Here is a 15675-nt window from a genome sequence, read left to right on the forward strand (position 1 = left end):
GTCAAAAAAGTTGAAAGCGCACCGTGACAAGATCAAAAGATATTTCGGTGGAAAGTATTTTGAAACCTGTTGCAACTTTTTTTTGAGTGATAGTCTATTATAGCCTATTTGAGCATGGCTCGCATTTGCAATATAAGCCAAGGCCCAGAACGTTTGGACAGCAAAAGCGTGAAAAACGTTTTTTTATAGATTTGTTGTTTTATTCTTATATTCTTATGGTTATTATTATATTCAATCGTTTTTCTGTGCAAACACAGAAAAATGCGCTCTCACACATGAGTTGCCCCTTGGAGGCAACATTGGCGTGCATGTTGATTGTGTCGTTTACATCGTGTGGTTAATATCACATGGTATGTCAACAAGAAAGTAAAACAAACGGGAGAAGCAGTTATGCTTGTCACGGTCCTGCTTCTACAGATCAGGTCGTGCTCCTAAGTATAGAGTATAGATATATTATTAACCCTGTTTCTGCCCAGAGACCTACAAGTATGGCTGAAATTAGTAAATATCAACGTATATTCTAACGTGAATATTATTTATTATCAAAGCGCATAGTTCTTGGCAAGAAACCAGCTTTGCATTTGGTCGTAAAAAGAAAAGTCACCTGGTTAGGCACACGTTAATGTTAAATATTAGTGTTTAGTGTTTATACAATCACTTCTATAGTTTATGCCTATAAAGGACATGACAAATACATAGGCTTATATTGCAATTGGCCTTTATCAATTATATAATATTCAGTGTGTGTGTTGGGTTAAGGCTTGATATTTTATTTTACTGCTTAATTGAGCTGCTCCCACCGCGACCCGACCCCGGATAAGCGGATGAAGATGAGATTTTATTTTACATATTTGTGTTGTATAGTTGCATAAATGGAAGAAAAAATTCCATATATGCAAATTGCAGAAGGGATTTTGTGTGACCACAGAACATCCCGTTGTACGGCTCATTCACCCTTGTCTATAACTGACAGCCTCCTGATGTCCAATGCTATTTTATTCATTTAATACTTTACAACAACACGATATATCATCCCCCATGTTAAGAAGGCCATGGCTATATTACAATTACAATTAGCGCATTAAACAGACGCTTTTATCCAAAGCGACTTACATCGGTTTATAGGCTACACACATTGACACACCAACGGCAGAAGCATGCAAGGCGACAGCCAGCTCGTCAGGAGCAGTTAGGGCTATATGAACACAGCTCGTCTGTGTAGTAACCCAAATAAATAACATTGCATTGAGAACTTCATGTTGGTTTCCACTGAGCATACCATTTTACTTGGTATGCTCAGATATATGACGTCAAATTACTTCTTGAATTTGGCGTCATATCGTCTGCAAAGATGTAAATAATAGGCCTAAGGACTGGCACATGTCTCCTTTTTTCAACTCATTACATTTATATACATAGGCCCACACATGAGACAACAGAAATGTCTCATTGAAACCAGACAGCAATTTCGAATTTGATCATTACCATTTCTGAAATGCTGCTGCCTCACGCCAACCCTGATCACAACGAATTTTAAAAGTCTAAATTGTCCGTCTGAATTTATTGAATGTGGCCTATTAATGAAGCAAACCATTTATTATTTGTGATGCATTCATGTCTCCTTGCTCATACGTGTGGTAGCCTAGCCTACCCAAGTTACATGCATTTGCTCTCAGGTATAGGTTCATTGCTATGGAGTCACACTGCTTCACAAGCCAATCTCACCCTAGGACCATTTATTAATCTATTAGGATTTTGTTTTGGGAATTTCTACATTACATTGATTATTTTTAATTACTACATATATGTATAATTATGATAATAACATTCTATAATAATTTAGCAATGCACATTTTGTTTTGGTTATGAGCTAACACTCAATTTATACGCATGTAAACGCCATGCTTTGTGTTTGTCCGACGCTCCTCCTTTCATCCCCGTTTGACCCCCACGATCATAGCAACGGAGCTGTTTCCGTAGCAACTGACAACGTAACCGTTAACAGTAGCAGTCCAACCGCTTTGCTCCTCAATAGCTTTTAATCTTTCATCGTGTATGCGTCGGAGTTGAACTTCCACTCGGTTTACTTTGCCTATTGGCAACGTTACGTCTGCGGAACACGGAGAAGCAACAGGCCGACCAAGAAATGGACAATCAAAAGCAAGAGGCAGCGGCCGCCTTCAAGGCTTTCATGCTTAAAACTAGCACCAAAAGCAACCTAAATCTGTAAGTACTTTGTTGTGACGATTGTGTCATGTCCTTATAGTAGGCTATTTATAATATTTATAGGTCAAAGTATTTTATGGTATAGGATTTATACTTTTTTTCTTTAGGTATAAGTCTTTTTACATCAGCTACAATAACTAAGCCAAAGTCAATATTAACTACAATGACCATACATGTGGAGCTGATGTATCTACGTATATCTATGTTGTGGTTCACAGCTATGACCACCTCGCACGTTTGCTGACCAAGGTGATGGACGAGCGTCCGCCGAATGCTGTTGACGTGATCGAAGATCTGAGCTTCCGCGTGAAAAGGGAATTACTGCCCGACTTCCAAAGCACCTTGCGGGACTTGTCGCTGTCTACAGTCGCTCAGCTATTGGCCGAACAGCAGCGATTGCTTTTTTCGCGAGTAGACGAACGTGGCGAACAAGACGAAGAACTGGTATTGGCAACCAAACGCATCCTGATTGGATGAATGCTGTTGTTGTGAAAGTGATGTTAAAGGCAAAACTTTAACCGTGGGGAACTGTGCTTTGTTTTTTCTGTCTCCCTTCAGATTGAAAGCCCTCTTCCAAATGTGAATGAGATAAGCTTCTTCCTGGAGCAGGCTGGGGTGGCCCTGGGCGGCAGAGAAGAGATGCAGAGGATCTTTCTTGCCCTAAAGCAGCTTGTTGATTCCCAACCCTTGCAGCGATGCCGGCTTTGGGGCAAGGTCATGGGCACGGAGAGCCATTATATAGTTGCTGAGGCAGAATACAGGGAAGGTGATGAAGAGGAGGAACAGAGTCCAGAGGAAGCACCGGAAAACGAAGAGAGGGATGCTGATGTGGACGACGAGAAGGAGGGTGCAGAAGAGGTGAGCCTGTTTTAGTTTAGTTTACCTATTTTTATTTCAAACATTACACTTTTGGTTCTCCTGTGTTTAGGGCATTGCACTACTACCACAATCGACCTACAAACCCCCGCCGGCAGCTCCAAAAGAGGCCAATGGCACGGGGGTCAACAAGTATGTGTACTATGTGTGCACGGAGCCCGGCCTACCCTGGGTCAAACTGCCCCCAGTGACCCCGGCGCAGATCAATGCCGCTCGCCATATCCGCAAATTCTTCACCGGCCGGCTGGACGCCTTGATCTGCAGCTACCCGCCCTTCCCCGGCCACGAGGCCAACTACCTCCGAGCTCAGATCGCCCGGATCTCTGCGGGCACCCAGGTCAGCCCGCAGGGCTTCTACCAGTTCAGGGAGGAGGAAGAGGAGGAGGAGCCGGACGCGCCGCGCAACAGCTACGAACAGAACCCCGACTTTGAAGGGGCGCCCATCCCCAAAATGGCGGAGTCCATGTCCAACTGGGTGCACCATGTTCAGCATATCCTAAAGCAGGTACGACTGACGATGTAACTTTGAGCGGCAACGAGCGGCAACGTTGTGTCTGTACGCGGCCCCTTCTCCCCTTTCCAACGTGGCACCCATGAAGGCGTGATGAACACCGGGTCTCCTTCAGGGCCGCTGCACCTGGGTGAACCTGGCCGCCAAGCCAGAGGAGGAGCTGGATGAGGACGGGGAGGCGGAGGAAAAGGAGGAGGAGCCTGACGAGCCCGACCCGGAGGTGGGTCCGCCCCTCCTCACACCGCTGTCCGAGGATAAAGGTCGGTCCTCCTCTCTATGACCCACTGCAGCATGTTGTGAATGTGTATTGTGTGGCGGCGGGGACATAATGTCCCATAATTCCTTCCAGAAATACGAGACACCCCCCCGTGGAGCGCCAAGATGTCCTCTACCCTCAACCCTCAGTACGCGGTGGCCGTGCTGCGCTCCAACCTCTGGCCAGGGGCTCATGCATACGCCTGTGGAAAGTACGGTCCAGTCCAACAGATTAGCTGACCCGTGGCCATGAGATCAACCCACTGAGTTCCCTCTGCTCTCGTCTCCCTTACCTTAGAAGGTTTGAGAACATATACGCGGGCTGGGGGCTCAAGTGCGCCGGGGGGTTCTACATGCCGTCTCTACCCCCGGCGCCGCAGAGCGAGTACCCCAGCGGGCCCGAGATCACAGAGGCCCTGGATCCAAGCCTGGAGGAGGAGCAGACCCTCAAGGCGACCCTGGAGCTGCAGCAGGCGGCCCAAGAGGAGCTGGAGAGCCTGGAGGGAGACGAGGACGAGGACGACTGATCGGGAGGAAGCGAAACGTCTGAGGAAAAAAATGGTTGACGGTTTGTCGGACACAAAAAATATGTTTGCTACAGCATTTTCTTTCCAGATAAAAGATAAGTGAGACAAAGAAGGATGTATCAGTGGTCAATGCGGGGGTGCATGGTTTAGGAACCCAGAGCAAGTTAAAAGCAGGTTTGTATGAAAGACAAACATACAGATTAGTTTAAAGTAAGTGGCATTCACACAGCAATAACTCATTTTAAATAGGTTGTTGCGTTCAATATACCTTGTTGACCCTCCAATGGATGAAAGGTTTGCTCAAAGACAGTAACAAAGCAGCAAAAATAACAGAAATGAAACTAGTATCCTTCCCTTTTCTGGTACACAGGAAGTGAGTCACAAACATTTTAAATGAATAGACCTCACCTTCACATTTCACATTTATTATATATCCTGGTATACATATCATTTTCAAATGAAGGCTTACAAAAGGCAGACAATTCGATCAAGCATCCATACATAAACATACCGACACACACTTATCGACCAGACAAGTGTGTGTCAGTGAATCTGTGACGATTACTGTCTTAATTTCCGCATTTGAAATTCCCCCAATAGATCATATCATCTGAAGTGTTTTAGCAACTGGTCTATTGTAGATGAATGGCTGGCTATTGTTGTAGACATTGATGGATACACCAGGACCATCTCAACGTCTAGAATGCATTTTTGTAAAAGCGGATGGCATGACGCATAAAGCTTTGAAACATGAATTGATTAAACAAGTACAAACAGCTTCTGGAGCTCAGCTTTATTGTGATTGTTCAGGAGCCATGGAAGATAAAGGCTTCTACACAATCAGAGCCTTAAGCAATATGTTAACAAATACTGTCAACCACACACACAGGAGTCAGTTGGGGACTCACACCAAACGAACACTACCATTGCTTCAAGATGCAGATTAAACTGTTGGGCTATAGCTAGGATCCAACCACAACTATCCAACAGACTGTGAACAAAAGCAGAAAATCTAAATGTTTATTAATATTTTTTAACACAAAGTAGTTGGATTTATTTTATTTGTTGCACTACAACTCCCCACAATGTGATTTGAACAGTGATTGTGTCTCAGCTATTATACTGCAGGTTTCCTGCATTAATTCACTTTTTTTTTGTAAGTGGTCTAAATTATAACCACTTTTATTTCTTTGTTAGACACTATTTTCCATACATTAGCAACCAATATTAGTTCAAATATAACCTATAAGGCTTTGACACTCCACCTGGGTGAAGACTAATAATATATATATATATATACACATATATATACACATATATATATATATATATACACATATATATATATACATATATATATATATATACATATATATATATATATACATATATATATATATACATATATATATATATATATACACATATATATATATATACATATATATATATACATCTATACATATATATATACATATACATATATATATATATACATACATATATATATTTAAGAAAGAACAATCCCGTGTAGAGCCCTCTTTACCTTTAATCCTATGAATCGCTCTCAAACAGGAACACAAACGGTTTGTGCTTTCATAGTTAACCGGGTGTGCATTTGATTGATGTCTACCGACCGCATGAGGAGAGTATCTCTCCTTTATGTAAATATTTAACCCCCAACGACCCACTGCCACATACTCATACATTAAATTAGATGGCTCACCTAATCTGGTCTAGCGCTGTACCCCGAAGGTTGCTGTTATAAAAGAAACCTGATAAAAGTAATGGTGCTTACTTTCTACCAAAACATCGCTTTAACACTTCCTTCAAATGAAAGGTCAAAACACAGTCTGGCGGTGTGACCGGACTGGCTGCCAGGTCAAGTCCCTCGGCCCAGTGCCTCACTCACAGGACAAGGACCATGATGTGATCACTGGGTATGCCGATCAAGGAAACAATACACTTTCAAATCGGGTACAGTACTAAAGCGCATGGGAGGAGCTCTTGTAGCCAATACATACATGTGCAAACACCCCTCACGTTTCACGTGGATAATGTATTTAATGTCTTGTCTACAAAAGCCTGTGCCTTGACCAACGGTGTGTAGCCAATACGGGACTAAAGAACATACTTTGACCTTGTTTTGGGATTGCCGTTTTTTGTGTTGTTGAATAATAGCAATTTCCTAACACAGACTGACAGAAATACTACAGAACAGATTTCACAAGTCAATCATCCATCATTTCTTTTCCCACACATAGACAACTCAAGGCCAGTGGGTAGAAGAAAAGTCCAGGCCCATTATGTTGTCTGCAGAAAATGCCTGCCCATCCAATCCTACTCCTGTAGATTGAAAGTAGTCTCTGCCGACAGAGTTCAGTCTGGAGCAGGCTTAGGCACAGGGGGCAGAAATCTTAAATTTCCGGCAGATCCTGGAATCTTTTTTAGGGAGTAGCCCCACACTGCCCCAAGGTGAACCATGGGCAAGAGTCCAAAGATGTCCATCCTCCCGGCCTTCTTCCAGCAAAGCAAATTATGGAAGTGAACAGTTACAGAAAAAGTCAAAATAAAAGTGCGTGTGTCGGTGTGTGTGTGTGTACACGTGCATCAACAAAGGCTGACGTTTTAATGTGACGTAGTGTGTCGTAAGAATTACGAATGATCAACTCTAGGCCCCTCTACCATAAGCCTCCCCTTAGTCCGTGGACCAGTCTGACTCTCCTCTACTCCCAAACCAGCCCTTACTGCTTGTAACCTCCCCTTTCCGCTCCTCTGCTTCCCCACAAGTTTCCTGCCCAGCAGGCAGTAAGGGAAACGCGTTAAACCGCTCACGTACACGTCTTTTTAGTTTCTTTCCTCTTTTTGCACTTGTGTGCATGCACACAAACAAACAGACACACACACACACACCCACACACCGGTTACACCCCTCGCACTGTTTCTACACTACACTACTTATAATTTATACATTGCCATCATTTTAACCTCCATCCAGGGCATAGACTTTCCAGCAGACGCCCCTCTGCGCTGTGCTGTGCTCCCCCGGCTATCTCTGTGTTGTGTTGTGTGGTGTGCCTGTGTGTGTGTGTGTGTGTGTGTGTCTGTGTGTGTGTGTAATAGACATGTCTGTGGGTATGTGCGCGTCAGTTGGTCTCGTAGGTGGACAGCAGCGCGGCGTCCACGGGCTCCATGCAAGAGGGACAGGTGAAGGAACGCATTAGCCAGTCGTCAATGCACTCCACATGGTAGATGTGCATGCAGGGCAGGAACCGGATGGGGTCCCCGTACACAAAGTCCATCATACAGATCACGCACCTGGAGGCAGGGACACACACACACACACACACACACACACACACACACACACACACACACACACACACACACACACACACACACACACACACACACACGTCAAGAAGGGAGGATTCTCCTTATTCATTTTGTCTGAAAATACAGACAGAATTAATGTATGCACTGTTAGCAAAAATCAAATTAAATGTACCCCAAAATAACCCCCATGTTATGGCTTTATGCTCTATATGTGAGCAGGGCTTAGGCTTTATAAATATTGATGAAAGTGAGGTACAAAGTGCTGGTGGATTTGCTTTCTTATTCCCAACACCTTCAAAAGTACGTACGATTATGTCTCACACTATATCTGCATACATGCAGCATATGGAGAAAAACGATGTTGCCAAGAGGCTGTTCCAAAGTTGTCTGGCGACATAGTTCCATCTGGGGATGAAACTGCTTGTCAAAGGCAGAGGCAGCCAATAGCCAGATATAATGCTGACTTAACTATTCCTGTCAACTTATAGGCCTCGCCTAGCATCCTTGCACAAAGTTACGAATGGCAAGATTACGGAGGTCATAATAATCTTACTGCAAACCATCGAGCTGGTCTATTATTCAAAAATACCTGGCAGTGTCATACTGTCATACTGTATTTTGTTGATCATGAATTTAAAATAAAAAAACAGCACATTAAAGTGCAACAGCTCACGTCCCAATGGAAACAGCCATCATCAGATGGCTCCGCGCTGGACTACTTACTCTCTGATCTTCTTCTCGGAGCCGTCCCTCCCGGGGTCGTACACCCCTTTGGGGAGGTGCTGGATGAGGCCTATCCGCTGGGCGATGCGCACCTGCTCCTCTTCCGTCAGCTGTGTGGCCAGCCTGGCCTGGCTGGGGGTGGGGTGGAACACCGGCACATGGAGCTGCTCCTGCAACACAGGGGGGCATGGGGACAGCTGAAAACCTGCCCTGCCAGCGCAGTCTCGACACTCCTCTGTTAAAACTGCAAGTTTTCTTCTTTCTATATTATAGCATTATTTGGAGGTATAGCCTCCTTTCCTTTCCGTTCCAGATGAAAGGGGATGAAGACACATTACAGGTTTTGCTATGTCATGCTTCCTGATAGGAAACCACAGTCAACATATTTAGAAGAAAAATACCCCTTTGAGCGAATCGTGGGTGTTATGGTTCCATGGCAGTTGCTCTCGCTAGATTACTCACCAAACTTTAAATGAAACTCAACTAAACTCAAATACCAGTGCGAGTTATCTAGCAGTGGCACTGCTAAGTCAAAATGGCCGATCTCATGTGTAACAGGCAGCCATCTCTCTAACCCTGAAGCAGCCTTTTAACAAACAGTTAGTATGTTAAAATAATAAAATAAAGTGTGTACAACAGTGGCTATAAATACCCTGTACATGTTTGATAAAAAAACACTAGGGGTCAGTATTCTCCAATCTCCAATTCATGTGTTAGTATTATAAGCAATTAGTATTACAGGCTATCGATCAGGCAGTTTTGTTTTGGTCTTTAGACAAATACTAACTAAAACTTAAACTAAATTGGTTGTTTCTTTCTATGACAAGTGAGCACAAAAGCTTTGACACACATCCGCACGTTTGGCATATCAGAAATGACTAAAAAAAAAACGTGGCGAGGGACAAACCCCTCCTGGCCTCACAAATTTCCGTAGTAAAAGTCGACTCAAAGTGTGAAAACATCATTTTGCGGTCTATGCAATCAATTGCATGGATTTGTATGTGGTTGAAAATGAGAGTGGAATTAGCAATAAAGTACAATACCGTACAGTCTCCATCCGTCTGATGCAAGTTCAATTCTTGCATGCCCTCCGGCTGGTTGGAAAATATAATATAATGAAAAATATAATAAGAGGAACAGAAGAAGAATTGTTCCTCTGTTTTGGATGTGTTTATTGCTTTAATGTGACATAAAGTAAAGTATTAGTTGACAATTATTGGCCTAACTAACTATTCATTTATCTGCGTCTTCCCTTCCATCTGATGTCTGAAATTAACTCTCCTGCAATTGGCTTGTTAAAGACAAAAAACAAACTTTTACCAGATGACCAAATTTACTAAAACAGTTTCATGATGACAGATTATTTGGCTAATATACGATAGAATTATGAAACGAGGCAGGATACATTTGACTGTTTTGATTGTTTTATGCCTTCCTGTTAGATGATATTTCTTTCTCAGGGCAATTATCCCCAGTGCATAGTGTCTGTACGGCATCGTATCCTGGTGCCAGCCAGCCCTGCAGGGCTCCATTGGCTCTCAAAACCCTCTTTTTCTCACTAAATCCCCTCATGTTTATTTATGGTCTACTTCTTTGGCAGCCCGATGCGAGCAATCTGTTGCAACATCTTTATGGCTATTATACTGCGAGACGTGGCGACCGTCGGGCTTCCACTGGGAGAAGAAAGGACGTCCTGAGGAGTACCACAAACTGCTGGGATCAGGGAGACGCGTGGGCCGACGGGGCCGGCGTTGGGTGAGGGGGTGGCCGGGGTGAAACCCAAGCCGGCGCCCGGCACGTCTCGCAGTAAACCGATCGCTCTTCGTGACGTGTCGAGTTCACCAGAGGGGGAGACACTCATCTGATAACAAAGTTGTTAAAGGTTTGTTGCAAAGGGAACGACTCGACGTTGACCGACCACTCAGCGAGGGCCAACATGGGGGTCATGGTATCTCACGTCGTGGGCTTTTTCTACACAGAGGAATGCTGTAGTGTAGTGAACTTTGAAACAAGATCGCAATGTTTTTATTGGTGCAAGTATGTGATTCTTACGCCCCTTCTCCGAATTCTTTTCTCTTCCTCAATTGCTGAGAACTGCACTCCTGCGGTCTTGGATTTGTTTCAGTTTGATCCGTTGGCCAATAAACCGCCTAAACTATTTTCAACTGTGTAGGGGATATATCTTCTTAGCATTTCAGGAGCTTACAATGACTTCAGACCGTGGGATAAACCCTACACTACAGATCAGTTGTTCTGCACGTTATATGGACTTGATTAAGAACATGGCAACCCATTGTTGTTTTCCAGGTTTCAATGTCCAATAGCCTATTAAGCCATGCGTATTGGACCTGGGTACAAGTCTGTTCCTGATCCCGCAATGAGTTCCATGGTTTTACACCAGTCTTCCGGCTCCCAAATCAGCCTGGTCAGCCATTCTTCTCGAACAACTGCCCTAAAGCCTCCAGACCCACTGCACACTGGTTTTCCAAACAAACATTACACCATCGAATGATTATGAAACCAATCATTAAAATTGAAAGCAGACAAAGTTTGGTGGGTGTTCAACAGGCCATAATTGTCGGGTTGTGAAGAAATAACAAAAGCAGACCATAACAGTCAACAGGATAGAGGCCTGCGTCCCCAGCAGCTCTAGCAGCTTGACTACTAGTAGCACTACTTGTTCGCCCCCAAGTATCACAATGGTCGCCGGGGCTAGTGGGTTGCCCGCTTGCGGAGCCTTCAAAGCCCTGAGTCAGCATAGATTCAGCAGCAAGGGCTTTTGTCAGTAGGCCAGGCCGCACCGGCCAGTCTCTCGGCTGCCATTCTCCTAACAGCCAAAACACCCGTCTATGTCAAAAAGCAGACCGCCAGCAGACCACGGGAATAAAGGCTAAAAACAGGGGCAGTACTGTGCTGTGTTTGTGGGCTGCGAGGGGTCAACAACTTTGTGGTCAGCAGAGTTGTTAATGTCATGTGCCTCCCCGCATCCATACAACTATGCCGGGCAACAGTGTGTGTGCGTTTGCGTGTGAGTGTCTCAGTGGGCAGCTGAGCCAGGAACTCTGAAGCAGAGACCTTCAGGATGCCAGCTTGGCAGATCCAAGACTGCTAAAGGGAGAGGATGGGTGGAGAAGGGAGATGGAGAACAAGGAACAACTCAGACAAAAGAGCGAGAGGGGGGAGGTGAAGAACGGAGCGAAGAGGTAGTCCATTCCTATATGCCTGTTCGCCACTAAGCAAAAGAAATGCTAGGGACTAGGTCCAAAAGACAGTAGTGCTTTATAATACCGAGGCGAGTAGGAAACAAGGCAAGAGAGCCACTTGTGAAATAAGAGTACAACGTGCCACACACACACACACACACACACACACACACACACACACACAGGGGAACACTCCTTTATGGATGATATCCACACAAATTGAAACTTGCCGGGACTACGGCACTGACCTACAGTGCAATGGCCTCTGAACCATTCCCTTGTCGTTCCAGTTGCCATACAAGGAGTAAACATGAGGTAGGCCATTATTAGGGTGCTCCATTGTAAAACATTGCCATACAAGGTTAACCGCACAACCTTATGGGATGTGTTTTAGCCGACTCTCATCTGAGCAACCCATTAACTTTTATCTAGACAAAACCAGGAAGTCCATCCCATCTTAAGAACAACTCAGTGCATGTAGTTTAGAACACAGGCTTTGGGACACGTTAGAAGAGATCATGTGGTAAGAAAAACAATTCTCCTTGTGTCTGATGCTCACAAAAGCAGCAATTGTCTCTAATAGTACTTTTACCCGGCTTTCAGATGTGCTTCATACCAGAGGTCAGATCCACCTTGTGTACACTGGGATCACTTTACTTGTGTACACTGGGATCACTTTTTTGTGTTGCACGTAGTTTAAGAACAGCAGCGAATGAGCAAGATGGATTTAGATGATGACACTGCAAGTAAAAAGATTATCTAGCCTCAATCTTACACTTTTATGCTCTTAATAAAGTTGTTATTAACTCTAGCAAAATATATAATGGATGCAACTTCTGAAAACAAACAAGCCTCTAGACTCCACCAACGGACAAACAACCAAAGAGCCATACTTCCGTTCCAACCGTTATTTGCTTTCATCGTCGTCTTTCACTTCCTCCTCGTCACCCATCAGTGCATTCCTCATCATTCCACATCTGCCCAGGTCTGAAGGCTCATTAGACAACCCCCGCACAGTAAACTCTTGACATCACGTCTCCGGTTCTCCTCCCAGTCACTCTTACTGAGCGTGCCGTCAGCACTGGTGCCCACTGCTGACAACAGATCTACCGACTAGCGCTGTGTGCCGGGCCCGGGGGGGGATGGACCCCTGACGATGCTGGGGCCACGTTGAGCAATGCGAGCGTATGCGCTTGTGTCACCACCGCCCCCTGGGGTACTACCAACGCCTCTGAGAGAAGATCGGGTGTCTTGGTGAACCGAAGCAGCCAGGGCCGCTTACCGACTCTTGTAGATAGTTTTCTTCCCTGCAGTCTTGATACAACACAAACAAAATAAACAAAACACACAGATACGAGACTGCTTATTAGTCGTCATAAGCTTCCTTAAATCACATGCACACACCTAGTATAGTACCACTGTTTCCACTTCCCCCCCCCCCCCCCCCCCCCCTCACTCATACACACACTGGGTCCTGTCATCATTATGTGTTCAGCCAGTCAGGCGAGGCCATAGAGTACAAGCTGGCAGACTGTATTCTGACCGGACTGATATTGGTGTTAAACACCGGTCAATGTTCCCATCACCTGGGGAAAACGGAATAAGGCGGGAATAGAGACAAAGTATAGGAGAGGTGTGTGTGTGTGCCTGTATGGAGGGATGGGGGGAGGTGGGGGGGGGGTTGCACAAAAAGACAGCCGTGCAAACAGCATACCTCTGAAACACAAACACACAATGGTGCCTTATCTCCTGTTGCCTGGTCCTGCAGGGACGAGTCAGCACGCTCAACGCCAGCTGCTTTCTAAATCTACCCAGACGACCCACAGCGCAGAGGGCTGTAAGCAGTGCTCAAGAACATCTGTGGAGGGGCACGTGGGCACACAATCTGTACCCTGGTAGCAAGCGCAGTATCACAAACCAAGGCTCTGTAAATAGGGATAACAGGCCAAAAGATGAACAAGGTCTGTCCATACCCCAAATTGGAAGAATATCAGTGCCCTTTGATTTTACAAGCGTTGGTTGGTCAAGGAGTGTCTAGCAGAGGGAATATTCTGACCGACAGGAGGTTGTGTCATTAATGCTAGTAGTCAAGGAGAAAGCTAATGTGGTAGCAGATACCGCTAACCATACCAACTGAAAACAACAAACGACAAGCAGCAAGCCTGGGTGCAACAGTAGGGACTGAAAACGTCACAGACCCCTGTAAGGAATTTCCTGGACACCATCACAGCACCAGCTGACGTCATCGAGTCAAGTCTGGAACGGGAAGAGTAGGCTGTGACCGGATGGGCCGCAAACGTGCTAAATGATCCTGTTCAGCTTCAAATGGTCCAGCAGTCCAAGTGGTGGATATTATCTCATCCACTTAGCCTACCATTATCCCTCTGTCCGTCTTTCGGCTAGGCCACAGAGTCTACTGACAGCGCACTCACATGACGCCTTCCTTGTCCGACCTCAAAGAAGCCTTTCAGGGTCAGGTCATGGGGAAATTTTGGTCAGGATATGACAAAACAATACATGACAACCTTCGGGCTCTGCATATTGGAATGCACCCAAAATGAATCCAGACTGAACCTCCTTAGCATATTCCAAAAACACACCCTAAGGAAGAAGTCATTCCCAGACGAATTCCTAAATGATTAAAAACATAGTCTTTCTTCACCAAAACATTTTGGGATAAGTCTTTGAATGCGTGAGTATGAGTGTGAGCTAACGTCATGTCTTATGTCGATGAGCACTAATCACTTCCTTCTGTGAGTCTAGCTCTTATTCACAAGCAAACTATGTTATTGGTCAGTGTAGAAAGCTGCCAACATTAACAATTCAGTAATTTTAGCTTTAATTCATGCTTTAAAAAGAAACACGGAAATGTCCCTACAAACTTACTTAACTGGCCACCTATTACGAGTAGGCTTATACAACAGTAGGTCAGTCTTTATAGTCACAGCTTCACGTTACGTTTTGTTTGTCCTTGGGTTGCACATTTACTTAGAAAAGTAGGCATAATAGGTAACAAAGCTATAATTACTGGGTTTAGACAACCATAACAGAGCTTCTTTAGGAACTGTTTTGGGAGAGCACGAAAATAGGTCAGGTTTCTTCTCTCTAATGCAAAGAGCTGTATTATTTCTATGAACTGGAAATAAAACCAGCAGCTGGCCAACGATCCCAGCTTAAGAATGTTAGTAACACAATCCTTTAAACGTTCACTAGTAAGTATTTAACAGACCGCAAGGAGGACATGTATAAAGTTGATGATATTGTCAACCGGCTGAGTTAGTAGTCTCAGCGATAACTGAACCTCTCGTATATGGCATTATTGACTGAATACAGGCAATGTTTAAACCAGAAAGGCAGATTTCAAAACATGAACACTTGGTTTAAATTATCTGCCCTCGCCTGCTCAACGTTACCTGATAAGGGGGCGGTGGCTCTTGATCTGGGTCAACACCTTCTCCGTAACTGGCTCGGTCCGATTGGGATTCGTGTAGCAGAGAAATATCATCTGAGGTTGGAGATTTCAGGCAGTTTCCCATCTCAGTCCTCTGCAAACTCTCCTCTCACTCGGTCTTGTTTTACTGGAGTGTGATCGACGGGCCAGGACGGGTTCAGCTGTTAGGCAAGACCAACTATTGGCTTTTCCATGCACGGACACGAAACGTTCTCTCCCCGGCTACGGGAGAGTTGTTCAGCTCAACAAAAACAAAACATCATTCAGCGACAAGCTAGCTACACAAAGAGCTAGCCTGCTAACACTAGTTAGCATTAGCAGAAGATTATATGCTCGACAGCTAAGGCGGCGACTAAATTATGGTGCACATAAAAGTATAATGCGTACAGTCCGTTAAGCGGGTCTGTATTTATATTTTCCTAGCACTGTTAGAAAGCCAACTATTGTTGTCTGATTAAAGACCCACTGACAGGGACTTTCCACTTACAGACCCCAAACGACAGAAGGTAGTGTGATGTAGCAACACGAATCCCCGACCCCGCCCCCTTTAAAATGGACCAATGAGAA

At 44.8% G+C, this 15675-nt stretch overlaps 2 protein-coding genes across 2 annotated transcripts; one reads left to right on the forward strand and one right to left on the reverse strand.

Moving 5' to 3' along the window:
- The first annotated feature begins 1961 nt into the window (after positions 1-1961).
- On the forward strand, positions 1962-5173 carry rsph4a (radial spoke head component 4A). The gene is made up of 7 exons (XM_030371805.1): positions 1962-2226; positions 2445-2670; positions 2785-3084; positions 3155-3607; positions 3729-3873; positions 3963-4080; positions 4167-5173. Exons 1-7 carry the CDS (start codon positions 2147-2149, stop codon positions 4393-4395), a joined length of 1551 nt encoding a protein of 516 aa, XP_030227665.1. The 5' UTR covers positions 1962-2146; the 3' UTR covers positions 4396-5173.
- A 1266-nt stretch (positions 5174-6439) lies between these two features.
- On the reverse strand, positions 6440-15635 carry rnf11b (ring finger protein 11b). Its single transcript, XM_030371808.1, has 3 exons — positions 15071-15635; positions 8455-8624; positions 6440-7713 (listed from the first exon to the last, which is right to left on the reverse strand). Exons 1-3 carry the CDS (start codon positions 15191-15193, stop codon positions 7542-7544), a joined length of 465 nt encoding a protein of 154 aa, XP_030227668.1. The 5' UTR covers positions 15194-15635; the 3' UTR covers positions 6440-7541.
- Between the last annotated feature and the right edge of the window lie 40 nt (positions 15636-15675).

Source organism: Gadus morhua, chromosome 12 (assembly GCF_902167405.1).
Source record: "Gadus morhua chromosome 12, gadMor3.0, whole genome shotgun sequence".
Taxonomy (NCBI): domain Eukaryota; kingdom Metazoa; phylum Chordata; class Actinopteri; order Gadiformes; family Gadidae; genus Gadus; species Gadus morhua.